Source organism: Microtus oregoni, unplaced genomic scaffold (genome assembly GCF_018167655.1).
Source record: "Microtus oregoni isolate MIOR12 unplaced genomic scaffold, Mior012 000000F_ref0000247, whole genome shotgun sequence".
In the NCBI taxonomy this organism is placed as follows: Eukaryota; Metazoa; Chordata; class Mammalia; order Rodentia; family Cricetidae; genus Microtus; species Microtus oregoni.
In genome coordinates this window covers 42,488,260-42,506,521 of record NW_024543059.1, presented here as the reverse complement: position 1 = coordinate 42,506,521, position 18,262 = coordinate 42,488,260, and the positions used below count along the sequence as shown (strand labels likewise).

Genomic DNA, 18,262 nt, shown 5'->3' with positions numbered 1-18,262 from the left:
AAGATGTTTTGTGACTTTTCCGAGGAGATGCAAAGAAATGTCACCTCGTATAAAGAAGTAGCCAACAACCCAAAGGAAAATTCCATCTAGTCCAGTGTGGCAAATAAGCGCATCTATTGAGACTGCTACAGAAGCATGGGCAACTTGTGGGGAGACACACAGTGAAGCCCCACCCCCAGAAAAAATTAAAATCTTCTTTTAGATATTTATTTATTGGGTGTTTGCATGTGTGTGTGTGTGCATGAGTGTGTGTTTCATGTGGGTGTGCAAGTGTGTGTATACTGTGGTGTATATGGAAGATTAAAGGATAATCTGAAGGAATTCATTCTCTCCTCCCAACACGCTGGTTCCAGGGACTGGACCCAGGTCATTGGTCCCAGCAGCAAGCGCCTCTACCTGCAGCCCCCAGCACTTATTCTAAACCTCCTATATCCTTCAGAACGTTTTTAAAGGTTTATTTTATTTTTACATGTCTCGTGTGTGTGCAGGTGTCCCCAGAGGCCAAAGGCATCAGTTCCCACCCACCCTGGAGCTGAAATTACAAGTTGTTTCGGCTTAGATTGTAAGCTGCCTAACATGGCAAATTCCTCCAGTGGAACCATCTCTCTGGCTCTTCCTTTTTGTTGTTGTTGTTTGTTATTTTGTCTCCACCCTCCCTGCAGCTGAACATCAAGTCCAGGGCCTTGAGATTGCTAGGCAAGTGCTCTATCACTTAGCCCTTCTTGTGTGCTTCAGCTTCTAAGCAGCTGGGCCAGGGGGTCATGTGATTAGAACCTGGGGGAGGGGCAAATATGGATATTGTGACCTTTCCTCCCTCTCTCCGAAGCAAGTATTCGCAGCCCCATTTCCAGAGACCTAGCTGCCAGCGATACAGGTTTTTGCTATTATTTTAATTTTTGTTTTGTTTTTGACATGGGTCTCACTCTGTAGCTTGGCTAGCCTGGAACTCACCATGTCTGAGCTGCCCTGGACTCTCGGCAGTCTTCCTTCTTCAGCCTGCCTCAGAGCTGGGGTTACAGGCATGAACCACCACACTGGACTTCCTTATGCAAATGCCCATTTATTCTGTTGTTATGGCTACTGGTCCAGGTGTGTGCTGCTCCATGTTGCAATGATCCTTTCAAGGCTGATGAGGCAGCTGCATTACAGAGGACCGGCCCAGAGGCTGCTGGGGTTGCTAGGGTGATACATGGCATGCGCTGGACCAAGGATGCTTTGGATGAGACAAAAAACATGGAAGTATTGCAGGCCCTTAGAAGAGCTCTACAGAACTTAGAACAGCTCTGCTGTCACAGAACTTAAAAGTCGTAGGGAGTGTTCCCATTAAACAAAGGACTAAGTGAGTTACCTCTAACACATACGTGTGTATGTGTATATCTATTAGTAACTCAGATGAATGTGTAGTGAAAATATTATGAAGAAAAATAGGGCTGGAGAGATGGCTCAGTGGTTAAGAGCATTGCCTGCTCTTCCAGAGGTCCTGAGTTCAAATCCCAGCAACCACATGGTGGCTCACAACCACCTGTAATGAGGTCTAGTGCCCTCTTCTGGCCTGCAGGCATACACACAGACAGAACATTGTATATATAATAAATAAATATTTAAAAAAAAAAAAAAAAAAAAAAGAAAAATAGGGGGTGTATTCAGAGGGGACTGTCAGGCGAAAGATGGGTAGTTTCTGTACTGGGAACCAGCTGCCCCTCACCCTCGCAGACTGTCCTTGCATTGAGATTTATGGTCCAGCAGTAGAGGACAGGCCGGACGCTGGCCCCGCTCATTGCCAGCCGTGTGCACAGTCTGCACTAATCTTCCCAGTGGCTGGTGTGTGGAAGCCTTCATCTCATCTGGTGAAAAGCATCTCCATGAAGCACTCAGACCTTGGTTTGCGTCTGAGTGGGCTGAGGTGCCATTACAGAGGGGATCTGGACCAGCGTGTATCCTGAGGTAGTATTTAAACCCAGGCTAAGGGACTCCAGCGATTGCGCTCCTCTTGTCGTGTGCTATGGCCACTGAAGACAGCTGAGAAGAGGGGAGGGGCTGGAAGCTGGATCACACCTTGGAGGATGGAAATTGCGTCCCTGTTGTCTGTCCCTTGTCTTAGTCACTTCAGAAGCGCCGACTGCCCACCCTGTTTTCAGTGCAGGTGAAACCCCTTGCTTCTGGGGCCATTTTCATGTGACTGCATGTGGAGAGTCCCCAGTCATTTTGCCCAGTGTGTATACATCCACTACATGTATATGCTCACATGACAGCCATCTTAGCTGTTTTACCATTGCTGTGAAGGAACCTCTCACCCGGGCAGCTTACAGCAGGAAGAGTTTTACACAGGGCTCACCGTTCCAGAGGGTTAGATACTTGGCCAGCATGGTGGGGAGCATGGCAGTGGGCTGGCAGGTTGGTGCTGGAGCACTGGCAAGAACTGTGTGAGTCGGGGCTGGGGGAGAAGGGAGGGCGGGCGAGCTGGAAATGGTATAGGCATTAGAAATCTTAAAGCTCACCCCAGCTTTAAGCTCACCCCTTCTCCTTCAATAAGGCCACACCTCCTAGTCCTTCCTTAATAGTTGTACCAACTGGGGACCAAGTATTCAAACAAATGGGCCTCTGGGAGTCAACAGCATGCATATACTTTATTAAGAGAGATTTGGGCTTCAGGCCCCCTCTCATGCATGAGCCACTTCCAAGACCTTGGGAAGGAGCCTAAATGGTCTAAGCTGTTTCTTAATTTTCAGAATAAATTACATTAAGCAATCTGTTGTGACCATGGTATCTTTCTGTTCTGGATTACGCCTGTGTTTGGTGACACTTATGGGCATGTTAAAGTCCTACCTAAATAAATAAATCTCATTTGGGTTGAGTGGAATATATTTTTAAAAATGGAACATAAAACAGAAACAATAACATTGAATGGTAAAATAAATTGAAATTATTCTGACATTGTGAAGATAATTGTATCTAAAATATATGTTTAGAGAACTGTACTTTGAATGTGAGATGTACCAGACAGGCTACTGTGTCTGAATACTGGTGGCCAAGTTTGAAAAGGTTGGGAGACCTTTAGAAGGTGGAGCCTGGCTGGAGGAAGTTATGTCACTGGCGGCAAGGGAAGAGGTGGGGGATTTGGACCTGTGGGGTTTTTAGCTGACCTCACTTCTTGTTCCCCTCCTGCTTCCTGACTGTTGCTGCACAGGACCAGGTGCCTTCTGCCCCTATTCCATGCCTTCCCTTCCTGAATGGACTATGTCCCCTAGACCTGTAAGCCAGAACAAACCCTCCCTCCTTTGAGGTATGTGGTCATGGCAGCGAGAGAAATAATGAATGCAAAGAAAATCACAGGGCTGGGGGTGTACCTCAGTGTGAAACCCGACTTGTAGGACTGGGGGTGTACCTCAGTGTGAAACCCTCACTTGTACAAGGCTGTGAACTTGATCTCTAGTACAAAAAGAAAGAAATGAGGGGAGGGGTTCAGAAGAGAAAAAAAAACTTTTAAATGGAGCTGTGTTAAAGACTCTTGAACTGGTTGTTAATCCAGTTGAGGAAGAAAAGCAAATAATATGGAAATATTAGGAAAATATTGTTTGTTGATCTGGCATAAATTATTAACATCAACAAGACAACATAAAATTCATAAGATACCACTATGACAAGACCTCAACAATATCAATTAAACTTTTATGAGAATTATCAGTCAGGCAATATTTAAAATTATCACCATATGAGAAAATTCAAAATTCCTTGAATCCCCACACGCATGCACACACCCCACACTCATGCGCATGCACATACCCCACACTCATGCGCATGCACACACCCCACACTCATGCGCATGCACACACCCCACACTCATGCGCATGCACACACCCACACCTTATTTTTGTGTCCTGCTTTCTCCTTGGTCCTGGAATTTGCTGATCAGGCTGAATTAACGGACCCACGAGCCTCAGGGACCATCCTAAGGTCCACTCCCACAGAGACTGGGTTATAATATACATCTCTGTGCTTGACTTTTATGTGAATGCTAGGGGTGGAACTCAGAGCCTCAGGACAGGAGGCACACACTTCACTGACTGAGCCAACTTCCCAGCCTTCAAGTGTAAATTTTTAAGATAGTAATGGTTTTTATGCAGGCTGCTGAAATGTTTATCAGACAAGAAAATAAAAACAAAATAACCAAGAATCACTATCCCATTATCCTCATCCTCGTGTTTCCTTTGTTCTTTCCTCCCTCTCCCTCCTTCTCTCTCCCTCTCTCTCTCCCTCTCTCTCTCTCCCTCCCTCTCCCTCCCTCTCTCTCTCTCCCTCTCCCTCTCTCTTCCTCTCCCTCTCTCTCCCTCTCTCTTTCCCTCCCTCTCTCTCTCCTTTTCTCTCTCTCTCTCCTTTTCTCTCTCTCTCTCCTTTTCTCTCTCTCTCTCCTTTTCTCTCTCTCTCTCCTTTTCTCTCTCTCTCTCTCTCTCTCTCTCTCTCTCGTCTTGCTGTACAATCTTTCAGTCTTTTAGAGATTCTATTGACAATGTTTCATTCCATTGTTTTCCATACGGGAGAGTCCAGTGTTCATTCAACCTGGTTGATCTTGTTTGGCACCATTGATAATTTTAGAATATTTCTTTCGGACTTACAGCTATGTTGGAAACATCAAGTAAAGTTTCAGGATTAATATCACATGATATAAAATCCACCTTTTTAATTCCTTCTAGTGGTATTGCATTCGCATGCTCAGGAGGGTAAAGCAGGAGGATTGCCGCAAGACTGAAGCCAGCCTGGGCTACAACACGAGACTCTGTCTCAAAAAACTAATGAATAAATAAATAAAAACTCTAATAAAGTTCATATTTCAGTGGTCTGTGTCACAACCATTACCACTATCTAATTCCAGAACATTCTATTCTCCAAAGAAACATGTGCCCATAAGCTGTCCGGCACCATTAACCTCCCTCCCCAGCCCAGGACAACACTAACCTATCCCTATGGATTTGCCTGTTTGGGGACATTTTATGTGAGTAGAATCACACTGTGTGGCTTCTCTCATTCAGCAGATTTCTCAGGTTTATTCAGATCATACATGTTAGGGCATGACTACCATGTACGAGTAGAATTCTGTCATATGGGAGTATCACATTGTATCTGTTCATCAGCTGATGGACATCAGGCCACTTTCCTTTCCCGGCTGTCATGAGCAACTGTGAGCATCACAGGGGTTTGTATGTAAATGTATAGATCTGCCTGGGCCAATCTTATCAGCTTCAGGGACTTTGAACCAGGTAAGAAAAAAACCTGGCCTGTCTGTGAGAGTGTTTCCGGGGAGGTTCAGCTGAAGTAGGGAGACGGATGTGGGTGACATTATTTCAATGCCAGGGGTCCCAGGACGAGGCTCTTTCTGTCTGTGTCTGCCTCCCTACCCTGCATGCAGAGGCAATGCCACCACCTTCTCATCCTTCTGTCACACAATTTGAGCACAAACAGTTCAGTTACTTTTTGATAAACATGAAAAATAATTATTACAACACCTAAAACTGAAATTCTTAGATTTCTCCACACCCCTAACAGCATGTTATTGTCTGTCTTGTTGTAACTGTCCTAAAGGGTGCAAAGTGAGCCAAATGTTGGTTTAACTAATGGTGTCAACGATACTGGCTGTCCATATCTTCTTTCTAGTATGGTTTTGCAAATAACTTACCCTTTTAAATTGGATTGTCTTTGTATTGAGTTGTAAGAATTGCTTCTAGATGCTAGAACTTCATCGGCTCCGTGACCTACAGATGTGTCTCATTCTGTTGTCTCTTCAGAATCTCATTGGCTACATGGTCTACAGACATGTCTCATTCTGTGGCTCCGTGGCCTGCAGACGTGTCTCATTCTGTGGCTCCATGGCCTACAGACATGTCTCATTCTGTGGCTCCGTGGTCTACAGACATGTCTCATTCTGTGGCTCCGTGGCCTACAGACATGTCTCATTCTGTGGCTCCATGGCCTACAGACATGTCTCATTCTGTGGCTCCGTGGCCTACAGACATGTCTCATTCTGTGGCTACATGGTCTACAGACATGTCTCATTCTGTGGCTACATGGTCTACAGACATGTCTCATTCTGTGGCTCCGTGGCCTACAGACATGTCTCATTCTGTGGTTCCGTGGCCTACAGACATGTCTCATTCTGTGGCTACATGGCCTACAGACATGTCTCATTCTGTGGCTACATGGTCTACAGACATGTCTCATTCTGTGGCTCCATGGCCTACAGACACCTTCAGGCTGATAGACACCCACTAGTGAGCCACAAGGCACTCCAAGGAGGCCCTCAGCGGCACTACAGAGTGAGAGAGATGCTCTGGAGGAATGCAGAATCCCCAGCTACTTCTGTGCAGAAAAACCAGGGGCCCTGCCCTGCGCTGCTGGGGGCATGCTTTTAACAGTGCTGCAGTTGCCATCCCGCACTGCCCAGTGCTCTCCCACCATCCCTGTGTGCCTTTGTCGAGAGTGGTAGTCCTGTGTGAAGTCTGGAGTGAATGTGTGTTATTGACATACATGCAGCCATGACAGAAACCAAGACCTCGAACCCATGGGAAGCTTGCAAAGTCATTTTACAAAAAAAGTCAGGCTTGAGAGTGATAGTGATGCTTTCCCCCAAGTCAGAGTGTAAGAGAGAAGGCCAGTGTGCTCAAAAGTTAGCAGTGCAGCTCTTCCTCCTGAGTGTTTACAGCCTGAGACAGCTCACCGAGGGAGACCTTCTAAAAGGACTAGCCAGCCCCACCCCCAGCTTGTGCTGTACCTCATAAATAGGCTAACGTTCCGGGCTGCCAGCGGTAGTAGGCACCCTCCATTCAAGAGCATCCTGCACATGGACCCCAGACTTCCTGTACATGTGCCTGCATGTCTGTCCTTTCTTCATTTCCTTGCTGCCCCCAGTCAGGGTTCCAGCAAGTTGTCTTCATCATCCCAGCTCCCTGTTTCATTCTGGGAGCCAGCAGGAAAGGTGATGGTGGTGGTGTGGTGAAGTCCCTGTCCTCCCAAAGGCCAAGCCCAAGGAGGGCTGATGTCCTGTCTCCAAGCCACTCGGATGCTCTATGGCTATGGGCTGGCAGGGATCTAGGGAAGAGAGATGGGATGGGGTTATGAGAGAAGAGGAAAACAGGGAGGAGCACGGAACACTAACTCATTAAAACCTGTCACACAGACAAGGAAGCAGAAGCCAGAGAAGAGAGATGCCTGGTTAATACAGCGAGTGAGCGGCAGAAGCAACGTTTACAACCAAACCCGCCCAGAAATTTTAGACCCCTAGGGACAGCTTGTGGAGATGTAGGCCAGGGGGTGTCCAACCTGCGGTTCATTGGTTACAGGATAGCTGTGAATGAGGCCCAACACAAAAGTCCCACATTTACTTAAAATATTGTAGGATTCCTTTTTTGAGTTTTTGCTAACTCAGTTGCATGGTTCTGGCATAGGAATATCACACAAAATAAAAACATATATGCTCCTGTAACCTACAGACACCCTCCAATTTAATGTATAGTCCAAGATAATCCATCCAATATGGTCCAGAGAAGACAAGGGACCGATGGACAGCCATGTTTTGGATGCCCATGGCAGGGAAAGTAGCTTCTAAGGACATCTAGTGGCTAGAAAGAACCTGCAATTTCCCTGCCATACAGAGCACAGCACCCCGGCTCTCTGGCGCAGGGCTCAAGTATCTTCAGTGCAGAGGTTGAGAGGCCCTAGTCTAAGCACACACACACACACACACACACACACACACTCACGCGTGCGCACGCCCTGAGTGTTCTTCGCCTCAGCTTTTTCTGGACTTCTCTGGAGCCTCCACCTCAGCTGCATGCAGCCCAGCCCAGCACCAGGGTCACCACCCAAGCTAAATCACCAATTGCCCATGATGGTGTCTCTAGGGTTGCTCTCCCCTGCCCATTAGAGAAATAAGTCTGACTTGGAAAGAGAACACCTGCCAGCTCCTTAGCCCATTCTAACAGGGCAAGAAGATATTCAACACAGTCAGTTTAGGGTAGATTCCAGCTCCAGCCACAAGATGGCAGTCCAACCCACCAGGAACACAGAGGCTCCTGACCTGGGAGAGTGGTACAGACCCTGTGCCAACCAGGACAAAGGCCTGAGGGGTTGGACTTTGGCCAGTTCCTGAGCCCAGCAGGACTAGACCTAAGGTCTGCAGGTGCCAGGTGTGACAACATAGGTACAACTTGGCTTCAGGTGTCCCCTCAGATTTTTTTACTTCCCAGCCAGGCCAGTTCATCCTTTGGCCCAGTTAATCCCACAGGGGTCTTCCTGTATCCCAGCACTCCTTCCTCTCCTGCCTGAATGAGAAAAAAACCCCAGAGCAGTTAAGGACACAGGGAGGGGTCCTATTCCCATGTAGTTGTAAGCCCCTGAAACGCAGGGACGTTGAGAAGCTTGCCTGCTGTCACAGTTAGTCGAAGGTGGGCCACTAGAGATCGGAAGCTAGGCCGTCTGCTCTAATTCGTGCTCAGAACCCCGGGATGGGACAGACCATCCCCAACCAGACACAGCTACCAAAGGCATTTTCATACAGGACTGTAAGCCTCCCTCGTGAGGGCAGGCAGCCATGCTGTGGACAGCTTAAAGCGGGGAAAGGATAAGGTTTAGTATTTCTGAGGAAGAGGCTGGGCTTGGTCAGCAATTTCTCCCCTCCATGCAACCTTGGTTTCTCTGTCGCTTGTTTTAATTTTTTCTCGTGTTTTCATCTTGCTTCTCTGGGCTTTCTGTGAATATCAGCCTTCTCTTGGTGTGAAGGGGAGATGAAAGAAGAGACATTTATGTCCTTCTTAGGGTCCAGAAGAGGGAGTGCTCCTTGAAGCCTAGGACCAGAGGGTGTCACCAGGGATCAAAGTGAGAATTTTAAAGAGGGGCCCTTAGGGGGAATCCCCAGTCTGCTTACCTCTTGGGAGTGTGCTAGAACCCCTTTCCTGTGCCTCTTCCTCCACTCCGGCCACAGCCCAGTCTTCTGGCACATCCTCCAGGATTGAGAGTCCCCACTACCTAATTTTCCCCTAGGAGGAGTTTTCTCTCTGTCTCTCCAAGACCCGATCCCTTCTCTCCCTGCTTCTCCCCTTATCCAGGTCATCCTGTGGCTGCCCTTAGTGCTCACCATGAAATAGGGTCAGATTGGAGCCCAGTACCTACCCTCTGGAGACCCTTGGTAAGTCCCCATCCAGGACTCAGCCTCAGTTGGGGGGTCTGGAATCCAGAGTCTCTGATGCCGGAGTCTAGGGTCCCAAATCCATTCCTAGCATCTCCTAAATCACCTAGACTTCAATGAGGGCCTTCTGTGTTTAGGGTTAGTGGAAAGGAGCAGAAGCAAGCCCCAGAGGCGCTGGCAGTCCTTTGACAGAAGTGGGATGAGCCCGAGAGACATTTGGAGAACCAAGCTCTGATCCTAGGTGTCTTCACAGACAGGGAAGAGGGCGGCAGCCTGAGCCCCTGTGCCTGGTTCCTCAGGTTTCCTGAGGAAGAGGCCCTGGATTTCTGTCTGGGAGGGAGGTAAAAAGAGCAATGAGGCTTCTTTCTTGCAGCTCATCTTGACTGCTCACAGCTGGCTCTGTATGTGCCCTGTCTCCACACACATCTTTTTTTTTAAATCTCACTTCTGGGGTCTCTGTGTCTTTGCCTATCTATCAGTCCTAGGGGTGGGCAAAGCATCCTGAGAGCCTGGATCCTGGAGATGTGAATTGCGGCCAGGCCAGAGTGCACCACACTCGACCTCCTTGTGGTCAGAGGATGGAACTGACACTCTTCAGAGTGAGAAGGACACTGAGAACCGCTCTTCATCCTGCCTCACCCTGAGACTCTTCTGGAGGAGTCTCCTTAGACCCCTCCCCCTTTGTCCGTCCATTTCTGCTCTCTTCTGATAACTCTGCCTCTGACTCCACCACTCACACCGAGTCCTGACTCTGACTCCACCACTCACACCTGGTCCTGACTCTGACTCCACCACTCACACCTGGTCCTGACTCTGAGTCCACCACTCACACACCTGGTCCTGACTCTGACTCCACCACTCACACCTGGTCCTGACTCTGACTCCACCACTCACACCTGGTCCTGACTCTGAGTCCACCACTCACACCTGGTCCTGACTCTGACTCCACCACTCACACCTGGTCCTGACTCTGAGTCCACCGCTCACACCTGGTCCTGACTCTGAGTCCACCACTCACACCTGGTCCTGACTCTGAGTCCACCGCTCACACCTGGTCCTGACTCTGACTCCACCACTCACACCTGGTCCTGACTCTGAGTCCACCACTCACACCTGGTCCTGACTGAGTCTACCACTCATACCTAGTCCTGACTCTTGCTCCTATCCCCCTGTCCACACCTTTTCCCATGACATGCAGACCTTGTCTTAGGGCCAGGATCCCCATGATCAGGTGAGGAGAGATGTCTGGCACAGCTTTGTCCCCAGGCTCACAACAGTGCCTGTGGGACAGTTGTCTGTACAGTTAGCAAGTGCCAACAAGTAAATAAGTCTCTCGTTTCTTAGTTAAATCCCCTTGCCAGGGCAGCTTGTGCTTGATTGCAACGGACGCCAATCAATGAGCATCTTTCACACAACAGTAGCCTCTGGAGCTGGACCTGGCCTTCCAGTCTCTCTCAATTCCACCTACCCACTTCTCCTCAAAAGCTGGGAGCCCGTGGACGTCAAGAGTAGGTCTGATTTGTTCCTTGCGACTTTGTGACTTGTACAGAAACTGGAGCGAGTAAGGAATGAATGATGATAATTGCTGATTAAATAAACCACCGAGGGATGGGTGGCAGGCACGAGCCAGGAGGACTTTAAAGTCACAAATACAATCTCTGTTACCAGCATCAACTTCGAATCTGGAGTACCCACAGCCCCTAGCCAAACTGGCTCATCGCCCAGGGCAGCTTAAGCTGGGGGGAGGGAGGGAGTGGTGCTGTTAGCATTTATGGAGTCATGTGGTCTTTGCACCTCTTTTCATAAGGTAATTCAGGTTACTGGGTAAACTGAGATCTGTGGAGTTTGAAAGTGTCCAGGGTCTGAAAGGTTCAAAGGGATTAAGAGGCGCTCAGGATTAATCACTGATAGAGAGTTGGGATAGGGGGATGATGAGAAAGATACTTTCTTGCAGTCCGTGGAAGAGGCTATCTCTGGAAGGATCATGGGGCCTTCAGGTTCCCTGGGAAGGATAGGTATTAAGAGATTCCTTGAGAGGTCAGTACTAGTCCTGGTCAAGGAATGGCTTGCCTGCTCAGAGGATCAGATGGCTCCTGGGTTATAAGTAGAGGAGCTGGCCGACGCCCTTCTCACCTCGGTATGACCCGGGGGCGCGGGCCCAGACGTCGCTGTGAGCCTCCGCCCAACTAGTGGAGCTCCCCGAGGGCGGAGCGTCGGCGGGTCCCCACTGAGCAAGAGGCAAGGAAGGGCGGGCGCCCCCAGTGCCGGGGTTGAGGGAGGCCGGGTTCCGTGCGGGCCTAGGAGGGGGGCGCAGAACCAGGGCTTTTTAGGACCCAGCGCGGCGCCTCCCTCCGGGGGCGAGTGCGGCTGCGCGCGCCGTGTGCCCGTGTCCGGAGAGCCGAGGGCTGGACGCGGACCGCGCGAACGAGCGAGCGAGCAGGCAGCGGAACAGCAGCCCGGAGGCAGCAGCGGCGCGGCGGCAGCGGCGGCGGTAGCGGCCGCTCTGCGCCTCGCCTCCCTGGCCTCGCCAGCTTCGCTGCGCCGCGCCCGGACCTACCACCCCCGCCTCCCGGGCCCGACCTCGGCAGCGCCCCTCGCCTCGGCTGCCAGCGCCACCCGCCCTCCCGAATCAGGGAGCGGAGCGCGGGGCGCAGAGACACCGGAGCCAGTGTCCGCCGGCCCCACCAAGCAAACCCGGCCGAGAGAACCTTCGCTCGGCCCTGCGCGGCTCCGCAGCCGTCCGGGAGCTGTCCCTTCAGCACCGCCGCGGAAACCCGAGTCCCAGCGCAGCCCAGCGGAACCCCTGACCCAGCCCGAGCGCGCCAGGCGCAGCGCTCAGCAGCCGCCCCGCGGGGCAGCACCCAGGTGCCCCAGCCCTAGGGACCCGCCATCTCCTCCGGGAGGCGGGGAGAAGGATCGAGGAGGGCGGGCGGGCAGCTTCACCCGCCACCGAGGGGAATAAGCAAGCAGCCAGGCAAGAAGAGCCGAAGGGGACCGGCCACACAGGGAGGAGAGCAGCCTGCATCCGTCCCCACCGCACCGAGAGCGCGCTGCGGCGACCACCGCAGAGCCGAGCGCGGATTTCCCGCCCCCCCCTCCTCTTATTTCCCGTGCTGGGGCTGGTCTGTTGGTCCGGCCCCCGGAACGGAGCAGCTGACCTTCCCCTAAAAAGCTTTGTGTCGGTTTCACCATTTTCCCGCTGAGATGGTACTGGGAGCCCGGCCCCCCCACCCTTTCTCGCCTCCTCCCGGGGCTCGCCGCTGAGCGCCGCCCCATATCCTTCCTCCCCCCTCTTCTTTCCCTCTTTCCTCTCCTCCTCTGCCTCCTCCGCAGCCAGGCCAGCTCCCTCTCACATTAGGTGCCTTAGAGACCCTTGGGAACCCACGCACACACCCCTGGACCGTTACCTGACTGCCAGCTCCCCTCGAGAGAGCTTGAGTCGCTTGTTGGGGTAGGAGGCCAGAGTCGCGGTCCTCTGTGCCCCCCGACGGCTGGGGGGAGGGGGGAAGAGGCCCTGCGCCCCCCTCCCCGTCGCCAACTCCCCCTGGCGGCAGCTCCCATGGGTGTCGCTGGGCCGCGCCATGCCTAAGGGGGCGCCGCGATGGGCCAAGGGGACGAGAGCGAGCGCATCGTGATCAACGTGGGTGGCACGCGCCACCAGACGTACCGCTCGACGCTGCGCACGCTGCCCGGCACGCGGCTTGCCTGGCTGGCGGAGCCGGACGCCCACAGCCACTTCGACTATGACCCGCGCGCCGACGAATTCTTTTTCGACCGCCACCCGGGCGTCTTCGCTCACATCCTGAACTATTACCGCACCGGCAAGCTACACTGCCCGGCCGACGTGTGCGGGCCGCTCTACGAGGAGGAACTGGCCTTCTGGGGCATCGACGAGACGGACGTGGAGCCCTGCTGCTGGATGACGTACCGCCAGCACCGCGACGCCGAGGAGGCACTGGACAGTTTTGGCGGCGCGCCCCTGGACAACAGTGCCGACGACGCGGATGCCGACGGCCCCGGCGACTCGGGCGACGGCGAGGACGAGCTGGAGATGACCAAGAGACTGGCGCTCAGTGACTCCCCAGATGGCCGGCCTGGTGGCTTCTGGCGCCGCTGGCAGCCGCGCATCTGGGCGCTGTTCGAGGACCCCTACTCATCCCGCTATGCGCGGGTAAGTGACAGCTTATCCATCAGAAGGACCTGACCCGGAAAGGCAGCCTTTGCCGCTTCCCGCGGGCAGTGTGCAATGGACAGTGAGTGCCCAGAGAGTTCTGAACTGAAGCTGGTGTGTGTACGTGTACGTGTGTAAGAGAGAAGGGGTGATTTTGCCATGGTGACTGGGTTTGTATACATAAGTCTGTATTGCTGGTTGTATGAGAGCATATGAATGGATGTTTGTGTGTCTGCTTGAGTAGACTGTGCATGCATATTTATGTAAGTATCCTGGTGTGTATTTGGATGGGTAAAGTATGTGGGAACAAGAGAGCATATGTGTGTGTTTGAACGTACATGACACGTCACACTCCCGTTACTGCCCTTCCGTGCCTTTAGCAGATGCACACTGTGAACGCGTGAATTGCCCTTTGGTTTGGGGGAAGTGGGGAACTCCTTCCTTCTTCCCAGGTCAAGGAGCCTCTGGAGTAGAAAGGCGTCTTAGCCAGTTGGGAAAATAGAGGCAGGCAGCCCCTCCCTCCCCAGGGACCTTCCTTAAGCCATCTGAGGAGGTGGTCTTGGGAATGCAGGTAGCTAATTAATAGCTTGATGATTGGTGTGGGTCTGGGCTGGGGGTGGGGAACACAGAATGGCAATCATGCTGACACCTGCCATCCTGGGTCTGGGAAGAGCCTGGGGGAAAGAGTTTAAGAAGGCCATAACCTCCTGCTTCCTCTGGCCCCTGGGAAGAGGCTAGCAGAGAGGAAACCTGAAGGGGAATTGTACGCAGAGGAAGTGTGTGAAGTGGGCGTGTCTTCCTCAGCCACACCCCTTTAGAAACAGCAAATTGTTATTAGAGAGAAAAGACACCCTGTTGCTGACCTTGGCCCTTCAGATTTGGCCTCCACGGATTAGTTTCCTGTGTAAAATGGGGAGAGTGGTGAACTGTAGGGACCATTTGATGGACCATCTCCCCAAAAGAGACTCACAGAGACACCTACCCTGGAAGATAAACTCTGGGTCTTTCAGAACTCTGTTCTCCCGGCTGACGAGTAGCAATGAGAAGGATGTGTAGAGGTGGGAATTTGAAGCAGCCCCTCCCCCATCTGTAAGGCACCTCCGCCCCTCCCAGGCAAAACTCTGCTTCTGCCCAGCTGCCTTTTCCTGCTACAGGTCCCTTCTCTTTTGCTGGCCTGGAGGCTGAGCCAGAGCTGGGGTAGGGGCATGAGGAGGGGTTGGAATCCACAGAGGTTCGGTCAGTAGACAAGTAAGAGTTGGGGGAGGAGTCTCAGGTGCCCAAGAGCAAGAAGGGCTGTCTAAGCAGACACCTGACAGATCTGATGCTGAGAGAAAACAGAAAGACATGTGGGGTGGGGAGAGCTCTTCAAAAACTCTGCCTGAATCCTGGACCAGGTGCTGGGGTAGGGATGGAGAGAGAGCACTTGGCTTCCCACGTCAACACTGAGGAGTTTGGCCAAGGTCAACCTGAAAGTAGGGGGCCAAGTAAAACTTGAATCAAAGTCTCCTGGACTCTATTCTCCCCTGAGCTGGCCACTGGCTCTGTTTTCGACCAGGGTGGCCTGGGACCCTGTAGAGGAGGCCTGTCTTCTTTCCTCCTCTCCTTGATGACAGAGACCACTCCGGCTAGAGGATTATGTAACTAGAGGCCATGCTGAGCTGTGAGGAAGGGCTGGAACGTGGGACTGAGAGAATGAACCAGTATAGGCTGGGAGAGAGATGCCCTGCCTGCCAGGCTAGGTCAAGGCCTGAGTTAGAGCAACTACATTTGACCTTGACCCCTGGAAGGTAAGGCCAAACAGGCCCAACTTCTCTAGGGTACTGGCAGAGGGCTGGGCCCCTCCAGCCTGTCACCTTGGACTCTGCTGGTCAGTGTACCCATGTTTCAGGGCAGGTGAGGGTTGGTAGGGTGTATTCCACCCGCCACACTTCCTCTTCCCACCCACTGGTCATTCCTAGGCTGTGGGGTGGCCTTCGCCCACTGGGGACAAACAGAACACCTAAGGACAGCTTGAGGTCAGTTTAAGACCACAAGGCTAAGCTGAGAAACTCTCACATGAGTGTCCACTGAAGAGCAGATGTAGGGACAATCTGGAGAGTTAGCATGGGTAGGTGGGGTATTGGGGTACAGGTGAGTGTTATAGGTGCCCCCTGAATAGCAGTGAGACTTTCTCTGGTAGCCTCACGGAGAGGCTGTAGTCCTTTTTCACCTGTATGGGTACCACATGAGGACACTGAGACCCACAGAGGGAAGGAGACCTAAAGGGATTAGAACCAGGCTCCTGCTGCCCGCCTGCCCGCCTGGCCAGCCTAACTGCATTGCGCTGCCTCTCTGCAGCCCCGCTCAGAGACCAGCCTGCTGCCTGCCTCCTCCCCCTTCCATCTTCGCTCTGATGCTGCCCCGCTGTTACCTCTGTTTACTCCTCCCCCTTAGCCTGGAAAAGGCTTCTCAGATTGGTGGGTCTGGGTTTAGCATTCATTTTTTTCTCTAGATTCTAGACCTGAAATCTCATGTATGATATAGTCTCTGTGTGTGAAATAAAAACTAGAAAAGCTTGTGTGTGAGAGACTCCTCGTGTGCAAGAATAAAAATGTTAGGTGAGTGTGACTCTGAGGACACACACGTGTGTTGCTGTGTGTTCAAGTGTGTGTGTGTTGACACTATGAGTGGAAGAGAGATCCTTGTGTCAAAGAAACTGGATAACTGCATGTGAGATTGTATGCATGTTGGTAGAGGGTGTGTGTGTGTGTGTGTGTGTTTGTGTAGAGACCTGTGAGAGAGAACTGTGTAATAAGACAAAAAGAAGATGCATGTGTAAGAGATGTTGCAAGAGAGAGTCCAGGCCTGTGGATCTCTGAGGGATGTGTGGGCAGGTGTGCAAGAGTACATGTGAAGCTGTATCTACGTGTGAGCCTATGTGTGTATATTCTGTGTGACAGAGTGTGTGCGGCTATGTGTAAAGAGACCGCGAGGCCCCATGTGTGACAATGTGTGTTTTGTACGAGGGGGATTTTTGATGCGTGTCATTGTTGCTGTTAGAGCTTGTATGAGAGAGATTGTGTGGCCTGGCTGTGCCTGGAAGAAGGTGATATTCGTAGGTTCCTGGGACTCCTGGGCTGTCTGGCTAAGGAATATCCTTGCATTCCATGCCTCAGAAGATGTGTGCTCCAGTTAGGCCTGGTGTGGATGTGTGGACCAGCAGCGAGGTCACTTTCCCCCAAGGAGCTATCAGGATGTTGGCTGTGGAAGACAGGAGCTCCTTGGTTGGGATATGACATCCTATCGGAGCTGTAAGGGGAAGTAAGCAGTGCTGGCCAGGACAGCTAGTCCCCTGTCCTTTCAGAGTGGGGGCTGGGAGTGAGGAGAGCTGGGCAAGTTGAGCCCCACTTGTAATCTGGATGCGGGGGTGTTGCAGCCTCAGACACACAGAGGTATGAGCGGTGATGTAACTTTGCGGATGCGGGAATGAAGCGTCCTGGGATAAGCTGCCTCCTGAGGTCACACTGGACGGGCCCTGAGGGGCGAGCCGATGTTGGCAGGCAGAGTAAGCGCGTGCAGTTCTTGTATGGAAAGTTGCAGAGGTGTGGGAGCAGGTGTCTAGGACTGCACTCTTCACCTCCTGAGTGTCAGCTGAGGTCAGGGTCCCTAGGTCTTTGTCTGTGATTTACATGTCCGCAGGAGCATTGTTCAATGTCATATCAAGGCCTAGATGGTCTCCAGGCTTTGGGCCAGGGAATGTTCCTGATATGTGTATGTGAGTCTATGTGGTGGCTTCAGTCCCCTCAGGTCACTTGGCCTGATGATGCCAATGACTGCTGGGGAAGCCTCATCTCAGTGTGCTCTGCTGTTCATCTCTCCTCTGACTCCATCTTTCTTGGCCTCTCAGCCCTGCCCCTTAGTCTTTGGGGCATGTAGCCCTAACTCTTCTTAGCTCTTTGGGGAGAAGGTCACCCAGCGCTTACAGTGAAGAGCCCAGACAAAGAATTCTCTTCCTTCCCTGGGTCCCACTTCCGAGACAACTCTGTGAGCCCAGGCTGTGACATGAGGCAGACAGAGCTATTAACAGGGACTTCTTAGGAAGCTCGTCCCTGCCCAGGACAGGGCATACCAGGAGATATGGTGGCATGTAATGAAAACCCATGGCAGCATGGCCCAGCCAGTCACTGTGCTTTGCCAGGAGTCCTTGTATTTTTTTTTATTGTGCCTCCAAGCCCCCAAGGCCCTTTCAGTAAAGACAACCACAGACTAGGTATCTGGTAAGTTGGAGTCCTTCAGCCCCATCACTGATGAGCCGACTTACTGGGACGACTGACCATAGAGGCTCGCATAGAGCGTCTCTGAGGTAACCATGAGTGACCACAGGCCGGAGGGAACAGGAAATTTGGGCTGCTATTGAGGCTTACATGCTGCTGGTGTTTCTGTTGTGTCTTACCTCACAACCGTCTCTGAACTTCATCGTCTCCTCTATCATCATGGCTACCACTGTGCTTCCAACCACCATGGCTCCCTCAGGCCTCCCTCTTCAGCAGGCTCGAACAACTTTTCCCATTCTAGTCCCAGGTCCTTCTAGTCCATTTTTTTCCGTTTGGCACACGCAAAGGCCTTTTCAACTAAAAACACTGGTCGGGTTACCAAAGCCTGCAAGGCATCCCAGGTTCATTCTGGGGCCTCTTGGATCCAGCCCGACTCTCCAATATGCTCTTGCCTGACTTTAGTCGCCCATCACGGAATGACTGTCTGACCTGGCTTCGTTGCTTACAGTTGCTAGAGCGTGGCCCATTCCCCCTGGAGGACTCTTTCTTCCTAGTTCACTCCCCTATCTGTGCTCTTCACGCCCACCTAAAAAGAAGCTCCTTAGCGGTATCCTTCCTGGCCCTGATAGACTGGATCAGGATTCAGTCCCAGGGTCCCTCCCT

General features: G+C 52.1%; 1 protein-coding gene across 1 annotated transcript in view; it reads left to right on the top strand.

The window, feature by feature from the left end:
- Nucleotides 1-11,591: 11,591 nt before the first annotated feature.
- Nucleotides 11,592-18,262, top strand: part of Kcnc1 (potassium voltage-gated channel subfamily C member 1) — a 42,191-nt gene continuing 35,520 nt past the window's right edge. Inside the window, exon 1 of the mRNA XM_041634872.1 lies at nt 11,592-13,346. Coding sequence (XP_041490806.1) covers nt 12,777-13,346 — 570 coding nt within the window. The 5' untranslated portion in view covers nt 11,592-12,776. The remainder of the gene's footprint in view (nt 13,347-18,262) is intronic.